At 39.2% G+C, this 22,751-nt stretch overlaps 3 protein-coding genes and 2 pseudogenes across 5 annotated transcripts; 2 read left to right on the top strand and 3 right to left on the bottom strand.

Annotated features, from left to right (window-relative positions):
• The first annotated feature begins 549 nt into the window (after positions 1-549).
• Positions 550-3,017, top strand: LOC121762395 (pentatricopeptide repeat-containing protein At3g25210, mitochondrial-like). Of its 3 annotated transcripts, none has more exons than XM_042158265.1 (2): positions 550-2,016; positions 2,880-3,017. In XM_042158265.1, exon 1 carries the CDS (start codon positions 865-867, stop codon positions 1,999-2,001), a length of 1,137 nt encoding a protein of 378 aa, XP_042014199.1. In that variant the 5' UTR covers positions 550-864; the 3' UTR covers positions 2,002-2,016; positions 2,880-3,017. The 3 variants fall into 3 exon arrangements, with proteins under 3 accessions (XP_042014199.1, XP_042014201.1, XP_042014200.1); XM_042158267.1 differs by having other exon boundaries at positions 2,932-2,949; XM_042158266.1 differs by lacking the exon at positions 2,880-3,017 and adding an exon at positions 2,155-2,265.
• LOC121762394 lies at positions 2,011-4,084 on the bottom strand (annotated as a pseudogene).
• Positions 4,084-5,878, bottom strand: LOC121762393 (annotated as a pseudogene).
• A 730-nt stretch (positions 5,879-6,608) lies between these two features.
• On the top strand, positions 6,609-10,158 carry LOC121762156 (adenylyltransferase and sulfurtransferase MOCS3-like). The gene is made up of 10 exons (XM_042157955.1): positions 6,609-7,034; positions 7,126-7,181; positions 7,430-7,494; positions 7,584-7,658; positions 7,756-7,834; positions 8,151-8,189; positions 8,300-8,408; positions 8,544-8,662; positions 8,850-8,966; positions 9,463-10,158. The coding sequence occupies exons 1-10, from the start codon at positions 6,689-6,691 to the stop codon at positions 9,859-9,861; spliced, it is 1,404 nt and encodes a 467-aa protein (XP_042013889.1). The 5' UTR covers positions 6,609-6,688; the 3' UTR covers positions 9,862-10,158.
• Positions 10,159-13,366: 3,208 nt separating this feature from the next.
• On the bottom strand, positions 13,367-14,218 carry LOC121760678. Its single transcript, XM_042156315.1, has one exon. It carries the CDS (start codon positions 14,216-14,218, stop codon positions 13,367-13,369), a length of 852 nt encoding a protein of 283 aa, XP_042012249.1.
• Between the last annotated feature and the right edge of the window lie 8,533 nt (positions 14,219-22,751).

Genomic DNA, 22,751 nt, shown 5'->3' with positions numbered 1-22,751 from the left:
TTTGTGAGAGAGGAAACTAATATTAGCCATTGATTTTTTTGATCTTGTGGCTATTATTTGTTCTCTAGTTATTTGGTTAAGAGGTGTTTGCCATAGATCACTACCCTATTAGAATAATACAATATAAATGTCTATCTTCTATGGAAAATTGAGGTGGGGGCATTTGCCCCATCTAGTTGTATACTAGATCCGTCCCTGATGACGCTTAGTATATGGTAGCCAGTTGCAATCCGTAAGAAATGAGTCAACACTCAACTCTAAACATGAAGAATTTAAGGGTAGAGAGGGAATAGAAACTAGCCGTTGGATGTCAGTTATTTTGTTAGGAAAGAGTTGTTAATGCTCTAGTTCTTGATTCTTGGCTCCAATTCGATTAGGAGCAATTACCATTTTATTTTAGCTACTTATATAGTAGTTTACTTGTATCCTAGGAGTTAGATATCAATCAACAAAAAGAGTTCCTTTTCTCCAATAAAACACTACTCTCTCTTCATCAAATTAGTGTGTTGTGTGTGTGTTCATATCGAGTTTGTGTGAATTCCTAAAGAGTGTGTGAGCCTTGTGTGCTGAGTTAACATAATCTTATTCACGTGTGTGTTCCATATGCTGGTACTGACCTTTAGCTATAAATATACTAGATCTACCATGCATACTTGCAGACATTTTTTAGTGCTAATAAATAGTACATCATGATTTTGTAGTTTCTTGTATTTATAGATATGAAATGATATTCTAGTTTTTTCTTTCTTCTTCGCCGGCGCCAGCGCTATCTCCGTCCTGAGAGCATATAAAGTGGTGGAGTAGTATAATTTTCTCGACTGATAACTCCGTAGCACAAGCCACCGCCCTCCTCCGCCGCCAGTAATGGCCCTGATTTTACCTCGGACCATCCGAGCTTCCCTCCTTCGCCTCTCTGTCCGACATCTCACCTCCACCACCCTCGACGACCCTCCGCCGCTGCCGACTCCATCCGACACCTCCCCTCAAACCCTACCACCAAAATCCCCAAATCTGCGCGCCCGAACTCCATTGGAACACCAATTCGAGTCATGGCTTCACAATCTCAAACCCGGATTCACCCATTCCGAGGTCCACGACGCCCTCCGGGCCCAGCCCGACCCGGACATCGCGCTCGACATTTTTCGGTGGACGGCGCAGCAGCGCCACTACAGGCACAACCACGACACCTACCTCGCAATGATGGAAATCGCCGTCTCAGGTAAGCGGTATCGCGCCGCCGAGACTCTCATCGATGAAGTCCTCGCCGGAGCTTGCTCCGCTAGCCTCCCGCTGTTCAACACTATGATCCAATTCTGCTGTGACCGTAAATTCCTGTTTAATCGCGCTTTCGATGTGTATAAGAAAATGCAGAAATCTGAGGATGCTAGGCCGAATTTGGAGACTTATGCTATGCTTTTTGGTTCACTTTTAAGGAAGTTTGATAAATTGAATGTGTGTTATGTTTATTTGCACGCTGTGAGATCATTATCGAAGCAAATGAAGTCTTCGGGGGTAATCCCTGACGCCTTCGTGTTGAACATGATCATCAAAGCCTACTCAAAATGCCTGCAGGTTGATGAGGCAATTAGAGTTTTTCGTGAAATGGGGCTGTATGGCTGTGAGCCTAATTCGTATACGTATAGTTATTTGGTTAAGGGATTGTGTGAGAAGGGTAGAGTGAGTCAAGGGTGGGGTTTCTATCAGGAGATGAGATCAAAGGGGCTGGTGCCAAAAGTGACTACCTATTTGGTTTTGATTTGTAGTCTGGCGATGGAGAGGAAGTTTCAGGAGGCGATCGAGGCTGCATTTAACATGATAGGGAACTCTTTGTCGCCTGATCTTCTGACATACAAGACACTGCTCGAAGAAATGTGTAGGGATGGGAAGGGCAACGTGGCGTTTAAGCTTCTTGAGAGTTTTCAAAAGAGGGACAGTAGCATGAACGAGAAGACATACAAGACTTTACTGGACGGGCTGCACTTTTCAAGTCGGGGTTTCTAGCTGCTTTGACTTCTTGTATGGTGATTATAAAAGCTCAAGTTAAATATTTAAGATGATAGTTTGAGCATTTTGTATTTAGGGAATGATTCCCTTGTTCATGTTCAGATAGTTTACCTTCCCTCATTTTATATGAAGATATTTTTGGCCTGGCAGAGTTGAAATTTGATCGAGCTGGAAATTACATGATGAAGTGTCTTAAATTCTTCAAGACTGCATTCTTTGTGAATGAAGAATACAATTTTGCTGCACCTTTTAACTGTTTACACGTCACAGTAAAGGCTATATACTGCTACTCTTTTTAGAGAAATGAGAAATGGCTTTCTTTTCCTAGCTTTTCTTGCATATAATGAAGGTATTAACACAAATATACTTGTCAAATAAAGGTATCCCTGTTGCTAGCTAGAAGGTGTATTCTTGATAGTTGTAATTTAATTCCTGTAAGACGATGTTATACGTGTGTGTGCACATATATATGTAACCTGTTTTGCCCTCTTTCTCCCTCTCCCCCTTCATTTTTCTGATGCCTCATGTAGATAAAACTCTTGTGTTTTAGCTTTCATATTTTTTTATTATCAAATATCATGTTTAGTATGAAACAGATAGATGATTCTAAATTTCTCAGAAATAAAATGAAACCACCAACATTACTTTATTGAATGTAGACCAAGTATAGCATCCAAAATTACAAAAAAACTGGTAACATACTAAGCTGAACAGCCCAGGTCAGGTACCATTGACAAAACAGAGAACTTGATCATGTTTGTTTAATAGTTCTTCTATTTGATGTAAACAATGGCTATTGTGGAGGTTGTTTCTGTTTTATGTAATCAGTGGCTATTGTAGAAAACGAGTCCTCATTAAGTTTCCATTTCTGCAAGACTTGTGAGAGGCTCATGCCAATGTCTACCCTGAAGCTATCTTCATCTGCAGCTGGCTTCCACTGCTCCACCAGAGATGAGAGCACCGTGACAACATGGCTCATGTCAGGCCGTTGGTTCGCTTCTCTAGTGCAGTGTCCGGCTAGCTCGGCCACCTTCCACAAACTTTTGAAAGTCTCTTCGTTTAAGTCTGAACGGAGGACAGGATCCACAGCCTCTTTGATTTTATCTCTGCCTTGGAGGAATCGTGGAAACCACGTCACCAGGTGGCTACTATCATCGGGCAGGGAACTATCCAAGGACTTTCTCCCGGTGATGATTTCCATCAACACCACTCCAAAGGCATATACATCAACTTTTACAGTAACCTTTCCTGTCGCTGTTTATTCAATTGAGTTGTTACATATTAGATTTTCTGTTGTGTCATCAACTTTGCAGAACGTTATAGCCTTTTAGGTGAATTAATTCATCATGTCAACATAAAAGTGAACACGATGATGCAGGTAACAATACATACCTGCATATTCTGGAGCAAGATAGCCAAAGGTTCCTGCCAACCGTGTTTCGAATGATTGATTGGTATCGGGGGCTTGTTTCACCAAGCCAAAATCACAAACCTTCGCCCTCATGTCATCTCCAATAAGAATGTTGGACGGTTTCAGATCTCTGTGAATGAAGAGCTCTGGTTTGCCATGCTATGCAAATACTCGACCCCTCGGGCAACATCAAGAGCTATATTTACTCTCTGGTTCCAAGTTAGGGGAGGAGTTCCCATTTCCTTCCATTCGAACAGATGCTGACACAAAGATCCTTGTGGCATGTACTCATAAACTAATAGTTTCTCACTACCATTGTTGCAAAATCCGTGAAGGGAGACCAAATTCCGGTGTCTGACAGACGTAAGGACCTCTATTTCAGCCTTGAACTCGCTTAGTCCCTTGTCGCTGATCATTGATGATTCCATTCTCTTTACTGCTATTTTAGTGCCATTAGGGAGTTCTCCTTTATAAACAATGCCAAATCCCCCCTTCCCGAGTATGCTGTTTTGGCTGAAGTTGTTGGTCGCTTTACGGAGAGCTTCAATGGGTATAATAACATTCTCCCCAATCATATATATTATAACCACTGATTTCACTACTTTTCATGGGACTCTGGTTGAAACTACTAACATTGGTGCTTTTGCCATAATCTGTTGTCTGCTCCATACTGATGGTGCTATGCTCTTCACTTATTTTCTTAAACCATCTGTGTTTTTGCTTTTTATAGAACAATCTGTAGATCCACCATGCCAAGCCAGCAATGACAATGAGACAGATGAGAATAACAACTACTTTGATGAAGAATCTGTCTCTTCTAGTTCTACACCGGGTGGCGGGCGTCCTCCTAAATAGGTTACTGGCACGACTTTCCCGATGAATGGATTACCATCCGTTTTCAATATCATTGTAGACTGGAAAGATGGCACTTTACCAGAAATATTATTGTTGGAGATATCGAGAATTTGCAGTTGCTTCAAACTTGTCAAACTCTTAGGTATGACTCCCACCAGCTTATTATCATTCAAATACAATGATCTTAAACTAGGTAAACTGGCATATGAACGTGATATGCCTCCCATGAAATTTTGTTAGGAGAAATTGATCACGACCACGCTCCCCTTCTCACACGTAACAAACTGCCATTGCTGACATGCATCATTCCCTTCCCGGGCTTCTGCTAAGACCATCGGATAGTACATTGAAGCTGCAATCTCGAGCAACACGGTGACCTGGGGACTACACGGTCCGGGGCCAGGGTTGCAGAAATGGTTCTCTTTTCCAAGATTCACTTGAATGCCCGGTGGGAAACTTGGCACCGGACCCTGGAACACGTTACTCTGCAAGGCGGCATTCTTCAGCTTTGGAAGCTTAGTAAGTGAATCAGGGATAACCCCCGTGAGCCGATTGTCACGTAGCTGGAGATCCGACAGCTCTGTGCAGGCAGAGAGGTCAGGTATACTCCCTGAAAACTGATTGCTGTGAATCCAAACCTCTCTCAAACTATGCATTTCACCAAGAATATCAATGGGCCCTGAAAGCCCCAACATCTGATTATTGAGCATCAAAGTTTGAATCCCAGATTTGGCGAACGACCACGGCATCCACCCTGTCAAATTATTGTAGGAGAGTTTGAGGTTCGCGAAATTTGGCAATGATCCGAAAATGTCTGGAATCTTACCCACCTTGTTGGCCTAGCTCGCGTAGAAAGTAGTGAGAGACGGGGAATCTTTGATGGTGCTAGGCATTGTCCATGGTGGGAGATTGCTGTTGTTGTTGATGCTAAAGAATTGTAAGCTTGTGAGATGGAAGTGAAACCATTATCTTCAAGATTGACTTCTTGAAGAGAAGCCATGTTGGACAAAGCTGGCAACGGCCCTGAAAACTTGTTCCGTTGAAGGCTGAGGGTGTTTTCAGGTTGGAGAGCTGGTTTATCTCAGGTGGCAATTTTCCAGAGAGAGATTTTGATGCAAGGTTGATGGAGCTGACTTTGTTCGGTGTATCGCATGCGACGCCGTCCCATTTGCAGAAATCGGGGCCGGTCCATCCAGGAGGGTTGGTGGCTTTGGCCAGCGCGCCCATGACAACTCCGTCATCGGAGGAGCCACGACGGATGATGGCTGCGAGCAGGGTTGTTAGGAGGAGGAGGACATCGTCGGAAGGGAGGAATTTGTGTCTCCCTCTAAGCATTTTGGTGGCGGTGTGCCTTTCTCCGGTGGTGGAGATAGGTCGCCGGGGCTCTCTGCGTTAACACCTGGTTGGCGTATGAGAGGAGAGAGAGAGAGCTCCTGCGAGAGATGGTCGGTAAGAGTGAGAACATGAGAAGCGGAAGGAGAGACCGTTATTACCGCTAGTGTTTTGACAGATTTATTCTTGTGTTGTTTTTTTTTCCATGAGACAAAATTCAACATACAATTCAGATTCGATTAGCACATTATTTTTTACTACTAGTAGTTCATTTTACTAAGTACAATTCAAATAGTATTTGAAATAAGATACAGTGTAGTACTACCTGTTTGCAATATAAGATATGATAAGATTTATTTATTATATGAATATTGACATATTGTAATTGTAGTACTGGACTACTGATAATTTTCTTTGAGGGGGAAGATTAAGATTTTACTAGTAAATTCTAACTGAAGTATAACGTTGGTCAAAATCAGGCTTACATTATGCATAGCAAAGTCTTTTCTTTTTCAAATAAATGAATGATATGAATATATTCCACTAAAGTCTTTTCTTTTTCAAATAAATTAACGTGCAAAATACTCCAGAATTTATTTAACTTTACACATGGAGTATTTTTTATTTTTCTTTTATTTATTTTAAATTAATTCAGTTACAATATTAGTTTAAGAATATTGAAACGGATCGTTTCAATAATTCTAACTTAGTATTGAATTGAATTAATTTTAAAATAAATAGTAGCAAAAAAATTATTTAATGAAACGCACTTAATATAGATCTAATAAAATTCAAAATTAAAGTGCAAAAATATTTTAAATCAAAATAGACAAAATAAAAATAAAAATAAACATGAAAAACTTACCAATTAATAAGAGATAGTGTAAAAATTTATCAAAAACTAAAAATAGACAAATTTTATGAGATAAACAAAGAAGAAAAAATAAAGACGACTACTACTACTATTGTTTGGGATTATCTCATGAATTAAAAAACAAATTTAAACAACTAAACCCTAAACTGCCATTGCTTTCCTCCATCCAAACTAGCTCACTCCACTTCCAACCAGTACTTAGTCAGGCTGCCATGAATTCCAACGGAGTGGACCAAACAGCGGAGGATATCCGCCGGGAAATCGCCGCTCTACAGGAAGCGAAGGCGGATATTGACGATCGTATATCAGCTCTGCAAGCGCAGCTCAGCACCTGCGTCTCAAAAGATGGAACCAACGGCACCAATTGCTGCGCCTCGCTGGAGCCTCCGCCCGGCGGCCAATTGTCGGCGGATATGATATATAGGTACAGCCGCCAGCTGATCCTCCCTTCGTTTGGCGTCGAAGCGCAGGCGAATTTATTGAAGTCTTCTGTTCTGGTTATCGGCGCCGGCGGATTAGGCTCTCCCGCTCTGCTATACCTCGCGGCCTGCGGCGTCGGTCTGTGTATTTTATGCGTTATTCGTCTTGTATTCTAGTGATTTCACGGTATTAATGAATGACAGTTTTGGATTGGCGCGTTCTGTCCCAGGCAGGTTGGGAATCGTTGATCATGATGTGGTGGAGCTCAACAATTTGCACAGGCAGGTAAACAGATTTTAGCTCCATTGTTTAGTGACGGCGCAGTTATGTAATGTTGTTATGGATAAATTTGAAAACAAGGAAGTTATGTATGTTTGGAGTGTATATGTTGTGTTTTCTGTTGCTTTAATTTAGATTCGAAAAATCATTTCTGGAATAGCAGAGTGATTATATCATGTGATCTTACCTTTGTTTGAGATTATTTCAATTCTAATAGTGCTGTTGTTGGCTGATTCTTGCCATTGTTCATCTAGATAATTCATACGGAAGCATTTATAGGAAGATCAAAAGTAGAGTCAGCTGCTGCTTCATGTCGCGCGTAAGCGGTCCTGTACTTCAATATTACAAAATTGCAGCGAGAGGATGCGACGGTATTTATGTCTTTTTATTTTGGTATTGTGTCTTCAGGATTAACTCTACCGTCCAAATAGTAGAGCACAAGGAAGCGTTCCGGACATCGAACGCCTTGGAAATTATGCGAGGGTATGGTATTCTTTGTCTGTTTCGATCCTCAGAACATGTATTGTTTGTGTCAAATACTGAGTTCAACTTCATTTTTGCGGTTTTCGGTGTATAACAGGTATGACATTGTCATTGATGCAACGGATAATGTACCCAGTCGTTACATGATCAATGATTGCTGTGTTGTGTTGGGAAAGGTGAGCAGTTGCTTATTTGTTTTTATCTTGGACAATTAAATACGCAGAAAGCATGGTATTTCTTTTCTCTTTTTATTTGTCGCTTAGATATTTGTTTGTGGTCTGAACTTATAACTTTTGTCAATTCAATTCAGTTATTATCTGCTACTATGATAGTATTCAATGTTGTGACAGGGACCTTAAAGTGCAAATATTATGAACATTTTCATGATACGATTTGATTTCTTCTCAAAAGCCATAATATTATGTTGCCTGATCTTGTTTATTTGCATATGGACCTATGCTCTACTGACCAAACACACGCTTATGCTTGCAGCCTTTAATCTCTGGAGCTGCACTTGGACTGGAAGGACAGGTTTGTTTCATGATGAATGCATCCCCCTTTGGTTAATGGTTTCGTTACAATTTTACAAAGGTCCCTTCAACTCATTTATGTTGCTTATTCATTGTCATTTGCTTTTGCAGCTAACTGTTTACAATTACAATGGAGGTCCATGCTATCGTTGCTTATTTCCTACTCCGCCCCCTTCAACATCATGCCAGAGATGTTCAGACAGCGGAGTTCTTGGAGTAGGTATATCGAACATGCAACCTCTATATTAATAGTAGTTTTGGTGTGTGGACCTTCTCTGTTTCTAAATCTGGTATATGTTCAAAGACTAAATTCTGTATTTTTTAATATTCTTGTACGTGTTGCATTTGACTGCAGTTCCAGGTGTTATTGGGTGTCTCCAGGCCCTCGAGGCTATAAAAGTTGCTGGTGTAGTTGGGGAACCCTTATCTGGAAGGATGCTTCTGTTTGATGCACTATCTGCTCGACTTCGTGTTGTGCGTCTTAGTCTTGTTCTTGCCATTCAATGTGAATATTCATTTACTCGCTTTAGCATAAAATTACTCAAAATTTTAATTACTCCTATTTTCTCATCGTACTCATTTTATCGCTCTTTTTACAATAACAACTAGTCTATAAAAGATAGTCATTTATATTCCTGACTTTTGTCACCACATTTAACAGGTCAAAATCAGAGGAAGGTCGCCCAAGTGTGAAGCTTGCGGAGAAAATTCAACTTTGACAGAGGAGCAATTCTGTAATTTTGACTACGAAAATTTCACTCAATCTCCTCTATCCACGGTGAAAATCGCCTTTGTTTATTATTTTTCCTATTTACTTGGCATATTGTATTCTAGAACTAAACTAAGTGTACTATAATCATTTGGATTTTTAAGCGAATAAAGGAAGCTTCTAAAACCTGGTATACCTGTAGGGCATAAGGTATTGCTCACTTAGGTACTGGTCACTACCCCTGTAACTGAGAAACCTATCCATCCGTTATACTAATACATACAGTTTATTATTCGAAGAAGTTCACTTAATGCTAGTAGTATGTGGTTAAACTCTCTTTAGGCCCATCATGACAAATTGTTAATGCGCGCATTTCCTTGGGTTGTGGATGACCATACTTTCTCTACATTTATACTTTACATGGGTTTAGTTACAGATTCCAAAACAAGACTATCAATTTATTATATTCACATATTTCCCGCTGGTTTCTGAAAGGATATTGTCTGTTAACTTTTGACCAGACTTACACATGACTCACAAGTCACAGCTGCTTAAATTTTTGCAGTGTCCATTGAAGTTGCACCTTCTTCCAGAAGAAGCCAGAATAACCAGCAACGAGTACAATGAGAGAAATTTGAAAGGTGAGCCCCATATATTGGTAGATGTCAGGCCTGCTCATCACTACAAAATCACCTCTCTCCCGAAGTCCTTGAACATTCCTTTGGCAAGCATGGAAGGAAGGTTGTCCGAAATTGCTACAGCCTTCGCAAGAGAGGAAAGCAACACGACTGCCACTGGTGAAGCCAGTCGAGTTCCTTCTTTGTTTGTCATTTGCAGAAGAGGCAATGATTCTCAGAGGGCTGTCGAGCTCCTCCACAACAAGGGATTCCCTTTTGCTAAGGACATCATCGGAGGGCTTGAATCGTGGTCACACGAAGTTGATCCTAAGTTCCCAATCTATTAACAACGGTTCTGCTTGCAAATGTAAGGTACATTCAGTTTCTTCTATGGGAACTGATTGAAATCAGAAGGATGATATAAAAGCATGCATTCTCGAGCATTTATTAGAAGCATAACGATGATTTCGTCCTCGGAAAATCCTTCATCACTGTAACTTAATCAAACTACAGAGTGAGCTGTGTTTTAGATAGTATATATGATTGAAAGATGATTGAGATTTAAATTACTCGAAAGTATGTCTTGAACTTGAATTGGAAAATGAATTGTCTTGTTTTTATGAATATTCTCTGCATTAATTCTATTCAGGCCTGTTTTGGACTGACTGTTGATGTAAATACTTGAAAACTAAATTAGTATATCAGAGAAGTATAACAACTTAAGTGAAGGAAGTCAATAACTACTTGGGATCCTATGTCAGTATAATTGTTAGTGCTCCACTATTTTTTTTCATTTTCTCCAAATTTAGTATACTAGAAAGTAAGTCGGGCTTTAAAATTTAAATCATATTGAAATCTGATGTAATTGTTTATGTTTTCTGTAGCGAGTTTTAAATGATGGGAAAGGTCAAGAATTGTTTAAATTTCATATGTGGCGAGTTTAGGAGAAAGGTCAAGATTAAAATAATGAAGTTTGACAAAAATAAGGGAATATATCAAATTTGAGGATTAATTAGATCGAATCAAGATATGTATTGATCTTTTGCAGAAAGGAGTCTCAAAAAATATGATATCACAAGCCTAATAAGACATCGCGGGTTGCATTAATAAACTTTTGTTTTTCATTACAACTTTAAACTATCAGTCTATATCGAGATTTGAAATTTAATTAGTAGTATAATGTTTTAATTTATCATTTATTTCATCACTTAGATATACTCCGTATACAACACTGATCCTTTAAAGTTTACATATTTTACTCATCCCCTAATTACTTTTCTAAATTATAGGAGTAATTGAATATATTAATTGGGGCCATCATTATAGTGTTGTTTTATAAATACAAAGCCGCACAATTTGCCTCACCTCAAAATAAATTGATGTAAAGAAGAAATATTATGCTGCAATTATAGATAATTTATAATTGTTCTTAGATTTATTTTGGACATCAAAATTAGACACGAGCTTTGCCCTCCCAAAAATAATTAGCTCTTAGATTACTTTTGGACGATTATGTGACATCGAAATTAGTATTTGGAACAATTGTGAATTATTGTAATATTATAGTTTAATTTTCAAGATATGAATACATAAATTAATCAAAATTATGAGCTAAATAATATTTTTCCAAATTGAAAACGAATTATTGCTCCCACTTTTTATTAAATTAAACAATATGTGTGTTGTGTGTATATCATATAGTATTATAATTGATAATTAAAAACAAAATATTCATTGTATCCTCTACACTTATTGTAGATGAGAAATTTACTAGTAATACTTAAAATAATTGTTGTTGTTAAGTAGGCTTTAAAATCATAAATAACATTTATGAGTTTCAAAATTTAAAGAGGTAATTCCGATAAAAGCTAGTTAGATTACGTAACGTTCGTCCCGGAGAAATATTTGAAAACTACAATACTTGTGAAATTTAGGTCCATCCAGTACATAGGGTTAATCGAAATGTAAATAATTTGATAAATTAATATATTTTGATGGAGACTATAGTATGGAAAAGGAATAAAATAAGGGAGTGAGGAGCAGCGATTGGCTCCACGAAGGTAGAAGAAGACAGCCAAAAGGCAAAGGGTCACTACCCTTATCAAAAGTAGATACACTTGTTCCCTTCTTTTAATCTTACTTGCCTAATTAAGTTACCTTATCCTTAGTTCATGCACCCCCACCACTCTCTCTCTCACACATACATACATATAAATTATAATGTATCTATATATTAATCTGACAAATTTGACACATTATTGATAAATGTTATTCGGTTTATAAGATTATATCTTATAATTAAATATATATTATTTTTGATTCATGAAACTGAGTCTCACAATTTGATCATAGATGGATATTCATATGATAATTAGCCATAGTCACTCCCTCCAACTCAAACAACTTCATAACTTAATTATAGATGAATAATCATATGACAATAAGTCATGTCAATCGAACGACACGAAGGAGTAATATTTATTTCTCTTTTCTACTACTTTTTTTTATTCAAGTTGATGTTACAATCAATTTTTTCTTTCTTGTCATGGTTTACAGACATATAGCATCAACACTATGGGTAGTGGACCAATTGAGGTACATTAAAATAAGTAAAATAAATTAAAGAATTCGAGTAGTATGGTATGGTGCCATTATCTTCACATAACGCGTGCGTGGATGAATTGTTAGTACATTTTCACAATTTTAACTTGAATAAATAAAATGAAATAGTAAGTAGAAACATATGAACATATCTCCAGCCTTGTAGCAGGAGATGAACATTAAGGCTGAGTTTGGTTGAATGATTGCAAACGAATTTATCTTAATTATATAAAAGCTTATGTGAGTATTTAGTTGAATAACCTTGGTATGCTGTTTGGTAGTATAACATCTAATTATAAGCCTCGAGTCAATGAGGGCAGTGAACAAATTTCAAAGAACAAATAGCTCAGCATATCTTATCGTATGAAGTAAAGATGAGCATCAATCTCAATCTATGAAGAATGAAACGAAAGATGATAGAGATGGGCTTCTGATTTAGGGATGAAGCTCAAAATATCTTAAACTTAAATAATCCTATCAATATTATTTTGTGTTTCAGTTAACAAATTTGCCTAAAATATTTCCAAATTTTCTCTTTTTGACCTATATTTTATGCAACCTATTGCGCCGCCATTAATACAAAGTGCATCCGCCGCGTTACATTAATAAAAGCAAGATACCTATATTTCAAAACTGGTCGACCAAGATTAATATTCCGTAGATATATAGGCAACTTTCAAAATAGTTTGATTTTTTTCGTGAACTTTAAATGTTGCACGAAAAGTCATGAACTTTATCGCACTATGTAAATTTTCCATCTGACCCGACTTGCTAGATTTTCGACACAAATTTATCCTACATGGCGCGCCGAATGTGTGACTTGGCAAAACTCCACTAATTCTGATTGTTTCTCTTCTATCTTTGCAATCTTTGACCCTTGACTTATCACAAACATAAAAGTAGCACAAATTAAAACATACAAATCGAATTCAACAAATCGAATTTAGGATACAAATCGACATAAGCATACAAATCGAATTCCACAAATTAAATTCAGCATAAAAGTTGCATTAATTCCACAATTCGAATTGAACCTTAAATTTGTCATTTGCCAAGTCAAGCTTCCGGAGCGCCACGTACGATAAGTTTGTATCGGAAATCTATCAGGTCGGATGGAAAATTTACATTGTCCGGTAAAATTCACGACTTTTCATGTATTATTTAAAGACTGAAAAAATCAAACTATTTAGAAAGTTAATGGCTTTATAGGCGATTTGCCCTAACTATATTGGTATTCTTTTTGTTAATTAGTCATTTCGTTCTAGCAGCCGCGGGAAACACCAAACGACCGCCGTTAGCTGCGGCGTCAAAACCGACAGCACGGCACTTGACGCCGTTACTGCGATTCACCGCCGATGAAATCAGACTAGTCATCCGCCTGTACGGCCCTAGCCACTTGCTCTGCATGAACCGGTGCTTCCTCCACGGCGGCAAAATCAGGCCGCCGCACTTCATCGACCACCTCGCCGCGTTGCTCGCCGCTCTCAAAATCTGCCTCAATTCCTCCGCCGTTCCCACGTAGATCCGCGGCAATCGCTGCAGCAAACACTCGTACGACCTCGCCGGCCGCGCGATCGCGAACTCCGCCGCGAAATCCAAATCGACGACGTATCTCGATGCGGAATCCCCCCGCACGACGTCGACGAATTCGTAGCTTCCGCCGCTCAATCCGCCGGTGCTCTCCCACTTTGTCTTGCAAACCGCCGCATTGTAGCCGCAATTCCTCAAATAAGCCATCACATTCCGCCGCATCATCTGCTTGTTCGATCTCAGGCACGCGAAAATCTCCGCCGCTCTCGAAACCTGAACCCTAAGCTGATTCCTGTACGCATCTCTCTCGTCCTCCACGATCCGTCCGATTAGATCGACGCTCTCCGAGATCGACTCGCACATTGACCGATCGAGCTCCTCATCGCCGCCGTCCGCGGCTGGATCCGGGGCGTCGCAGCCGAGGAAGAGCGAGGTGGCGTCGTCTTCGTCGGCGGCGGCCGGCCGGCTGTGGTAGCTGCCGCTGCTAAAGTAATCGGGTCGGGTCATATCAACGCCGACGATCCGCGCCTTCGCGATCTCGTCAAACGGGTCAGTCACTCTCTTTATTTTCATTAAACTCGATTTCATTTTTTTTATCGTGTGTTGTTTGAAAAGAGAAAGGAAATTGATGTTTTGGCTCGAAGATTCATTAGATAGAATAGAATGACGTTTATTTATATAGGGAAAGGTCACGAGAATTAATAATTAAATATTGCATTAATAGGAAAAATATTCCGGAGATAATTAAAAATAAAATGGGTAGGATAAAGAAAAGGATAATGCTAGCTAGGATTAATGTGTATTATTGAGTGTCTGTAATTAGTTTGAAGCATCTAGCATATTCGTTGGATTGTTCCAGTTGAGGTGGCGGGAGAGGATTGGACCATGTGAATTGTGATTTAACTCATTATTTTCTCATATTGCAAAGATAAGGAAAATTAAATTTAGTAAACATCATTGTGTTGATGATACAAAATTTATTTACTATAGTAATTTCTAGGCATGATTTGGAAAATCAAATAGGTGGATTTAATAATAAAATATATAGTAGAAAATTAAAGGGCATTGGCTTCTGGCGTGGTAGGGATAAAGCATGGGGCAATAGGGGGGCTTGGCTTGTCTCTTGGTGAGTGGTAAAGGTGTAGAGAGAGAGAGATGAATGATTAGGGGAATAAGTGGGGATAAATAAGTTTGGATATTATTGCGAAACGTGTTATTTGGCGATAAGGAGATAGTACGACCATTACTATTCAATATGTTGTCTTGATTTCCAAGAAACATTTTTTTTATTTCAATATATTCAATGTCTATGTGGTCGCAGTCACACCTCACCTCACACACTTGTTTCTAGTTGTTACCATGAGTTATATATTAAAAAAAATGTTTTTTGGTAGTCTCGGGTTGTGTCGAGAATTAATAATTAGTTAAACAATATATATGGAGGCCGAGTGATAAGGGTGTCCACAATGGGGGAGCCGCAGCCCGCGGCTCGGCGCGCGGCCCCCCATTGCAAAGGCCGAGAGCCGGGGCGGAGAGGCGAGAAGCGTGGCTGAGCCACGGCCGCGGCCTTCAAGCGGCTGAGCCGTGTGAGCCGCGGCCCTCCCATTGCAAGCGCCGCGAATCGCGGCTGGGCCGCAGAATATAATTTTTTTTTTATTTCGAAATTTTTTTATAAATATACACTCTCATTTCCATTTTTTCACTTCATTCTACACTTCAAATCCCTTCATTTTACACTCTCAAACACTACAAAAAATGCAAGGTGGAGATGGTAATTCCTCGGGGTATGGAGACTCGGGATACGGCAACTTCCCCAATCAGACGTGGAGTCCGCACTCGCCCCAATTCCGGGTCCAGCCATCCCAACAGAGGAACTTGGTTCGCCAACCATCGGGGTTCGGGGACTACCGACCGAATATGGACGCGATCAACAACCCATCCCAGCAATTCCAATCCTCCCAATTCCAATCCTCCCAATTCCAATCCTACCGACCGACTCACGTTCATTCGACCTGAATGACGATGTGAGGGATGAGCCCCCCTCGACAATGTCGACGCGCCAGCGCCCGCAGGGCCAACAATCCGCCATCCGGGAAGCTAGATCCGCTTCCCAAATCTCTCGGGCGAGCGCGGCGACACCGCACCCTTCAACACCGACCGCGGCGTTGACTCAAACACTGGAGGTGCAGATGATGAAGCAACTCCAGGATAACTTGTCCTTGTACGAGAAGTCGACGGACCCTATCACCAAGATGATGTACTACGACCTCATTCTTAGGTTGAGGTCGAAGTTGGGCTTCTCCGATGGGTCGGCGACGGGCGAAGCAAGCGGCAGTGGGGCCGGTGTCGGCGGCGGTGGAGGAGGTGAAGAAAATGTGCCGGATTCCGATGACGCCACCGAGTAGGAAGCGGTGGCGTTTTTTTTCTTTTTATTATTATGTTGTGTTTTTAAAATATTTTCGTTGTAGAATTTTCCCCTATTAATAGTACGACGGAAATTTATCTCTACTTCTCTCTTTATTAAATTATTTTTATTATCCAAATTATTAATCTACTAAAATTTAATAACATTAAATTAAATTAAAAAATAACATTAAAAAAAGCAAAAAAAAATTTAACATTTTAGAGGGCCACATTTGGTGGCCCTTTGAATTTGCATTGACTTTTTTACATTTGCCATTACAAAGGCCACATGGGAGCCACAATTGGTGGCTGGGCCACAAATGGTGGCCTTTGAAGGCCACCATTGTGGACACTCTAAGAGTAGGGATGTCAATGTAACCCGAACTCGCGGGCCGACCCGAATAACCCGATAAAAATACAGAGTTAGGGTTGTAATTTCGCAGCCCGAATTTAAAATCGGGCCATTCAGGCTGACCCGTTCGGGTTGTCGGGTTAGGCGGGCTGACTCGTTCGGGTTACGGGTCGGTCCGTCGGGTTGAAGGTTTCTGCACAACGAGCAGTTTTTGTAACGGGCATAACTTTCTCTACAAAACTCCAATTGAGGCGTGCAATATATCCACGCGAAACTCATTCGAAGAAGAAGAGAATGATATGTATTAGAGGTTTATCAGACTTCAAAATCGCGAGAAACATTGACTCAAACAAGGCTGCTGCACATCCACATATTTTGTGTATATTTTCTAATCAATTTTTAATCATTTCTCAACAAACATATAAACATACAAAAATATAGAAATATAATCAAAATCATCCAAGACAACCCTCTAAAACCATGCAAAATTCAAATACGTCAACCGACTATATAAGATCACGAAAATAATCACCATGTGATTCATGGATTCATAAATACACGTATATAAAAGCTTTCTTTTAGTATATTTCCAATTCAATAGTGCAAAGTGTTTTGACGCCGCTTCGTCATTGAATTATGCGTACTTTGATGATTCTTAAAACAAAGATAAATTATTATTTGACTTATTTACAGCTGGAATAAATTAAATTTGACCAATCATAATTCAAGAAAACTTAGAGTTACTCCAATTAGCTAGCATCTTGATAATTCACTCTTTAACAATTCAAAATATTTTTGTTACATCTACGATGCACCTCTCCGTTATGAAAATTTTGTTTAATTTTCTACGAATTGATTTATGTTTGAATTTTGAAACAAAGTGTTGATTTATGTTTTAAATACATAAACATAAACATACTATTGATAGATATTTTGTAAATAATTATGTAATGAATAAGTTATTTAAATTTAAATAACTTAATTTTTTAAAAAATATTAAAGAAAATTAAAAATATGTATTTCATTGTTGAATGATTAATTAAAAATATGTATATAATTAAAGAAAATTTAAAATACATATTATTTTTTAAAAATATTAAAAGAATTAAAAATACGCATTGGCCCGAATAACCCGGTGGGTTAGCCCGAAACCCGAAGGGTTAGGGTTAGGGTCGAACTTTTATAACCCGAAAAAATCATAACCCGAATAGCCCCTACCCGAATGGCCCGACAACCCGAACGGGTTGGCCCGATTGACATCCCTAGATAAGAGCATCCTAGGCGGCCTTCCCCAATAGCCCCGCCCCTTTTTTTGTCCACAACCCCAATTTTTTGTTTCCGCCACTATAGGCGAACACTTCCAATAACCCCGAAATTTTATAACTAATTTTCATTTTAAATTTTTTATTTCATTTTTAAATCAGCGGAATTGAAATAATTATAAAACGAGGTAATTGAGACCGAATATTCGTTGTATTGGAAAAGGTAAAATTATACAACGAACGTCTAAAAAAATTACAAATAAAAACGCCGCCACCGTCTAATCGGTGGCGGAGTCCGATTCCTCCTATAAAAAATACAAATAAAAAATGGTGAAAATGGATGGTGGAGGAGTGGTATTTATAGGATAAATTTTTGAAAAAAAAAAATTTAAATTCAAGGAGGCTAAGGCGCCCCGGCCGTCAGGAAAAAAAAAAAAAAAAAAAGGCGCCCCGGCCGTCGCCCCACTATAGACCGACGCGCCTATCCCCCACCGCCCCGTCCTCGCCCCCTTCCCGCCGCTACCTCGTCCGCCCCGGGGCGGACGTTCCAGCCACTATAGATCGCCCCCTCGTCGCCCCCTCCGAGCCGTCCGCCCCCTTTCACCTATAGTGGATGCTCTAAGTAGAATTTGTTAATCAATATATATGGAGGCTCAATGAAGATGAACATGCTATATAAAAAAATAGTCATTTAAATCATAATTTTTGTTTACCTAGCAAATTAAACCAAAACTTTGTACCTTTCATAATTATTTCATACCAATACAATTAAAATTTTAATAAAATTTATTGTGACTTTTATACTGTATGTCATATTTATTCATCACATACATAATAAATAAATCTATAAATTGACTATCATCGTATAGAATAATGTCAAATTATCCAAAATTCAACTAAAATTATAAATGTTACTATGATTTAAATGACAAACTAAAATAATATATAATAGCTTAAGTGTGTCATTCAAAAAATTCAAGCTAAGTAATTTTAGGACCTAATTTCAGTAAACGAAATTTTATTCACCATAAATTCGTACAATTTTTCAGTAAATTTGAAGACAAATTTCAAATTTGTGACACGTAACAGGTGTGTGCTCTATTGTTCATTCATTTGGGATTGTGCCATGGACTTGAATATGACAACACGATATTGTAGTGGAAATGAGATATACAAATCTTGCTCGGTGAAAAATTACACGGAAAATAAAGGAAAATTACACAGAAATAACTGAATAAAAATTATACGAAAAACTTGTGGAAAGTGGTAAGTCGAGTTGATGAGTCCTCTTTCCGCAAAACGAGATACGCCCCGGTAGTGCTCTCGGTTTGACGTGTCGTCCCCAAAGATAAAACGACTTCGTCTCTGAAGTAGCAGCACCGCTAGTAGCAGAGCTCCGGCGAACGGGAGTAAGGCGGGGGCAGAGCTTCGACGGGGAAGATTATGCAGAGAGGAAGATAGCGTGTATGCAAGATGGTTGTGTATGTTCTATTATAGAATGTAATGGATGCATGCCTATTTATAGGCCAAGTCCACCTGCAGGGCATTGATAGAGTCAACAGCCATTATGTGTGCCATGATGGCTTGACTGTAACCACCGGAGGTTATTGACTGGTGCACTAGCCAGTGGGAGCTGAAGAGACACGATGCACCTGAACATGCTACACGACGGGATACACCATGGACTGTCGGGGTCCATCGGGGACCTTTTGTCTCCCGTTATGCGTCGGGATCCAGCGAGGACCTTTTGACTCCCGTTGTGAGTCGGGTTCAGCGGGGACCTTTTGTCTCCCGTCATGCGTCGGGGTCCAGCGGGACCATGACGTGGACTAGGACCAGTCGGGGATAGCGTGGAGTTTGGGGTGGTCTAAAAAGAACAAGCGAGACTCGAACCATACTCAACGACCAGCTTCAAAGAACAGCCCAAAGACCAATTGCCAAGATCCAAGGCACCAGGCACTCGGCACCCGGTGCACGGGACACGGTGCGCGGTGCGCGGGTCGTGGGCAGGCGGCGGCGCGCGCGTGTGGGCTCTGTCACCCGTCATATTCTACGATAATTATTACACATGATAATTCATCTGATTAAATACTTCATCAAAGAAGTTTATCATCCCCGATGTGGGATAATTAACACCTAGTTAATTAATCCCTTAGTCTTTTCACATAGCTCATTTCTAGCTTTATTGTTACCAACTTTAATATATTATTTCTCACTCAACGAGAATCGGATTTGAGAAAATGAATATACTACGGTCATCTACTCGAAACGTAGATCGACGTTATTGCATTTAATTTCACAAAATTAAATGTCTTGTAACATTTATTATTAGTCAAAAATTATTTGACCAAGTACAATTCCAACAGATATTAATATATTTGGAAGTTCTTACTACTCCTACGTTTTAATTTGCAAGTAGTGAGTCATCACTTTTGTGTTTCGACCATGTGAACGACATACGATATATACATACACACACATATAACACATGTATATGAAAGGAAGGAATTTTGCACTTGTGTCGTAGGTGCGTGTCCCTTCCTATTCAACAAGATTTATAAGTTCCCACTTTCCAAAATACTATTAATTAGTATGTGGTAAGTCGGATGTCGATCCCACGAGGAACGGTCGTATCCGTTATGTATTTCAACACTTAAGAGTTTGGCGATGCCGCCACGCTTTAATTTAGGAGGGAAAGAAAATTAAACTACAGAAATTAAACCATACTTACGAACATGGTGGGAACTAAGTAGAAAATAAAGTAAAAGTAAGCAAACAATGAACTTGAGACAAAATAAATAAACAGATACGTAAACTGGGCAAGTAAGTAAACTGGGCAACTTAGCAGCAAAATCAGAACAATGGCAAGAAAAATGACAACACTTTGTAGAATAGCACTTTCGAGAATAAAAGGAGGAACAAGGGGAAAGGAACCAGCTTTTGTCACGAAAATTACTAAGTAAAAAAAGCAAAAAGAACTAAGTAAAGGCTGCCAAATAAATTCTAAGTGTTCACAGCTAAATGAAAGCTAGAGAAGCTATTTTTACTAGGAAAGAGACATTTAAAAGGTAAAACCTAATGCCTACTTAACTAGCTACTTTGGAGACTTCCTAGGGTGGCTAAGCTGACATGAAAAGCATGAGAGAGAGTTTAAAGCTGATTTTGGAGGCTTTATGTCAAAGAGTGAAAAGACATTGTACTAGTTGCTTGCTATTGGCTATTATCCAATGGTCAAAAGTAGTAGACAACTAAACTAAACAAATGATAAAAGGATTATCAATTTGAAATCAGATTTTTGGGTTCCTAAATACACTAAGGCACGAAAATATGAGTAAAGAAAAGACTAAAGGGCTGCTACACACTTAACTATGCAAGAGAAACACCAAATCAACAAGTTAGCTACCTAAATATGCCTGGAAAAAACCAAATGAAAAGCTGAAAACTTTAACACTTAACAAGATGAAATAAGCTTCAAGAAGACTTAAACATGGTGAAGAAAAGCTAGAAGAACGAAATCAACAAGATCATACAAAGGCATGCAAAAAGAAACCCGACTAGACGACGAAAATCACACAACAACTGACTACTTGCACATACTTTTACTTCTCTTTTTTGGAACGTTTTTCAACCATGAACAACCCCTAAAATGACTCCTAACATGCTTAGATAACTTAAATAAATAAGTAAATACACCTCAAGAAAGTAGCTTAACACAAACCTAAAATAGCAAACTTGAAAATAAGGTTTTTGAACTAAACAAGCTAGAACATCAACAACCAAACATAAATGCTAAACACTTAGAGAATTAAAGACACCAAAAGCTCTTTAATATCAGCCCAACAACCTTAACTAGAGAGTTAAGATGTTGGAAAATGAGTACAACAAGGAACTAGATCATTCAAAGCATTAAAATACTACACAACTACAAGCTTCACCCCATGGTGAGCAAAAGTGGCAATGGCTGCCTATGGTTCGAAATTTGCTTCAAGGATGAGAGAAAACTCAGCTTAGAGAGAGAAAATAAAACTAACTAAAGCTAGCTAAGAGTGTCCACAATGGGGGAGCCGCGACCCATGGCTCGGTGCGCGGCCCCCCTGTCACGACCCAATTCTCATTAAGGATAACAAGAATGGGTGATTCGCGACTAATGGGGGATTAAAGAAGCGGGGATAGAAAAGGGGTAAAATCTGAAGAACTTGTCGAAGGACAAATGTGATATTACCAAAATAACAGTCGAGTATTTGGTACAATCTCAAAATAGGATGTTTGATATGTCAACTGAATCAGAGTTCAATGATGAGACAATACTATTCTCTTTCAACAAAACACAGCAGAATAGGTCCCAACTGAACGACTTCGTGTATGAAGACACGAATCGTCGAGATATCCACAGGCTTATTTAATAGCATCGACTCCGATCAATCTTTTCTCCATCTTGGCGTTCAACCTGCACGTTTATAAATTCATGCAGGGCTGAGTACAGGAGTACTCAGTGAACACGTGCCGAAAACAAAACATACAATATAGGTTGTCACCCATCCACAGTATCACCCGGGGGTTTTTCATAAAAGGCCCGAGCATACTAAATTCTTTTGTGATCTTAAAAGTTCGACTGCAGTCTAAGTTCTTTTGTATTCTTCCATGTCTGAGAAACTAGTGTGTCGTGAAGGTGGCCACCTTCAACGAACACCCTCGCCGGCCAACCTCTCTCTAGGATGGCTCACAGCTCTTGTGCACTTAATTCCGAATAGGATTTGCGGTCCTATTGGGAACCGAATTCGTTACTAACCTTTTGGCATCGCCAAAAGTCTCGGCATATAGCCCTATCAGACAGGTCTCAAAAACAAATATTTTCTGGCATGACAACAACTTTAAAGAGATGATCACATTCTCATTTTTCAGAAAAGATATTTCATACTTCAAAACATTTGCTTTATATCCACACTATAGTGCTGGATATTAAAAGAAAGCCCACCTCTTGTGCTTATCTTCACTTAAATTCCTCGTTAGGCCTCTCTTGCCCTTGACTGTTTTCTCCCTTGAAAATAGCGTAACACGCTAATTAGTACTTGAACTGTTTTTCTGAAAA

The sequence above is a fragment of the Salvia splendens genome, chromosome 13, assembly GCF_004379255.2.
Source record: "Salvia splendens isolate huo1 chromosome 13, SspV2, whole genome shotgun sequence".
NCBI lineage: Eukaryota > Viridiplantae > Streptophyta > Magnoliopsida > Lamiales > Lamiaceae > Salvia > Salvia splendens.
Note: the sequence above shows the minus strand (reverse complement) of the source record. Positions and strands in the feature narration are given on the sequence as shown.

Bases quoted from the DNA above. Each gene is read 5' to 3' on its own strand.
- LOC121760678 (XM_042156315.1), bottom strand. From the start codon at position 14,218: ATGAAAATAAAGAGAGTGACTGACCCGTTTGACGAGATCGCGAAGGCG.
- LOC121762395 (XM_042158265.1), top strand. From the start codon at position 865: ATGGCCCTGATTTTACCTCGGACCATCCGAGCTTCCCTCCTTCGCCTC.
- LOC121762156 (XM_042157955.1), top strand. From the start codon at position 6,689: ATGAATTCCAACGGAGTGGACCAAACAGCGGAGGATATCCGCCGGGAA. The intron at 7,659-7,755 runs GTATGGTATTCT...GGTGTATAACAG, and splicing joins GCCTTGGAAATTATGCGAGG to GTATGACATTGTCATTGATG. The intron at 8,190-8,299 runs GTTTGTTTCATG...TTGCTTTTGCAG, and splicing joins CACTTGGACTGGAAGGACAG to CTAACTGTTTACAATTACAA.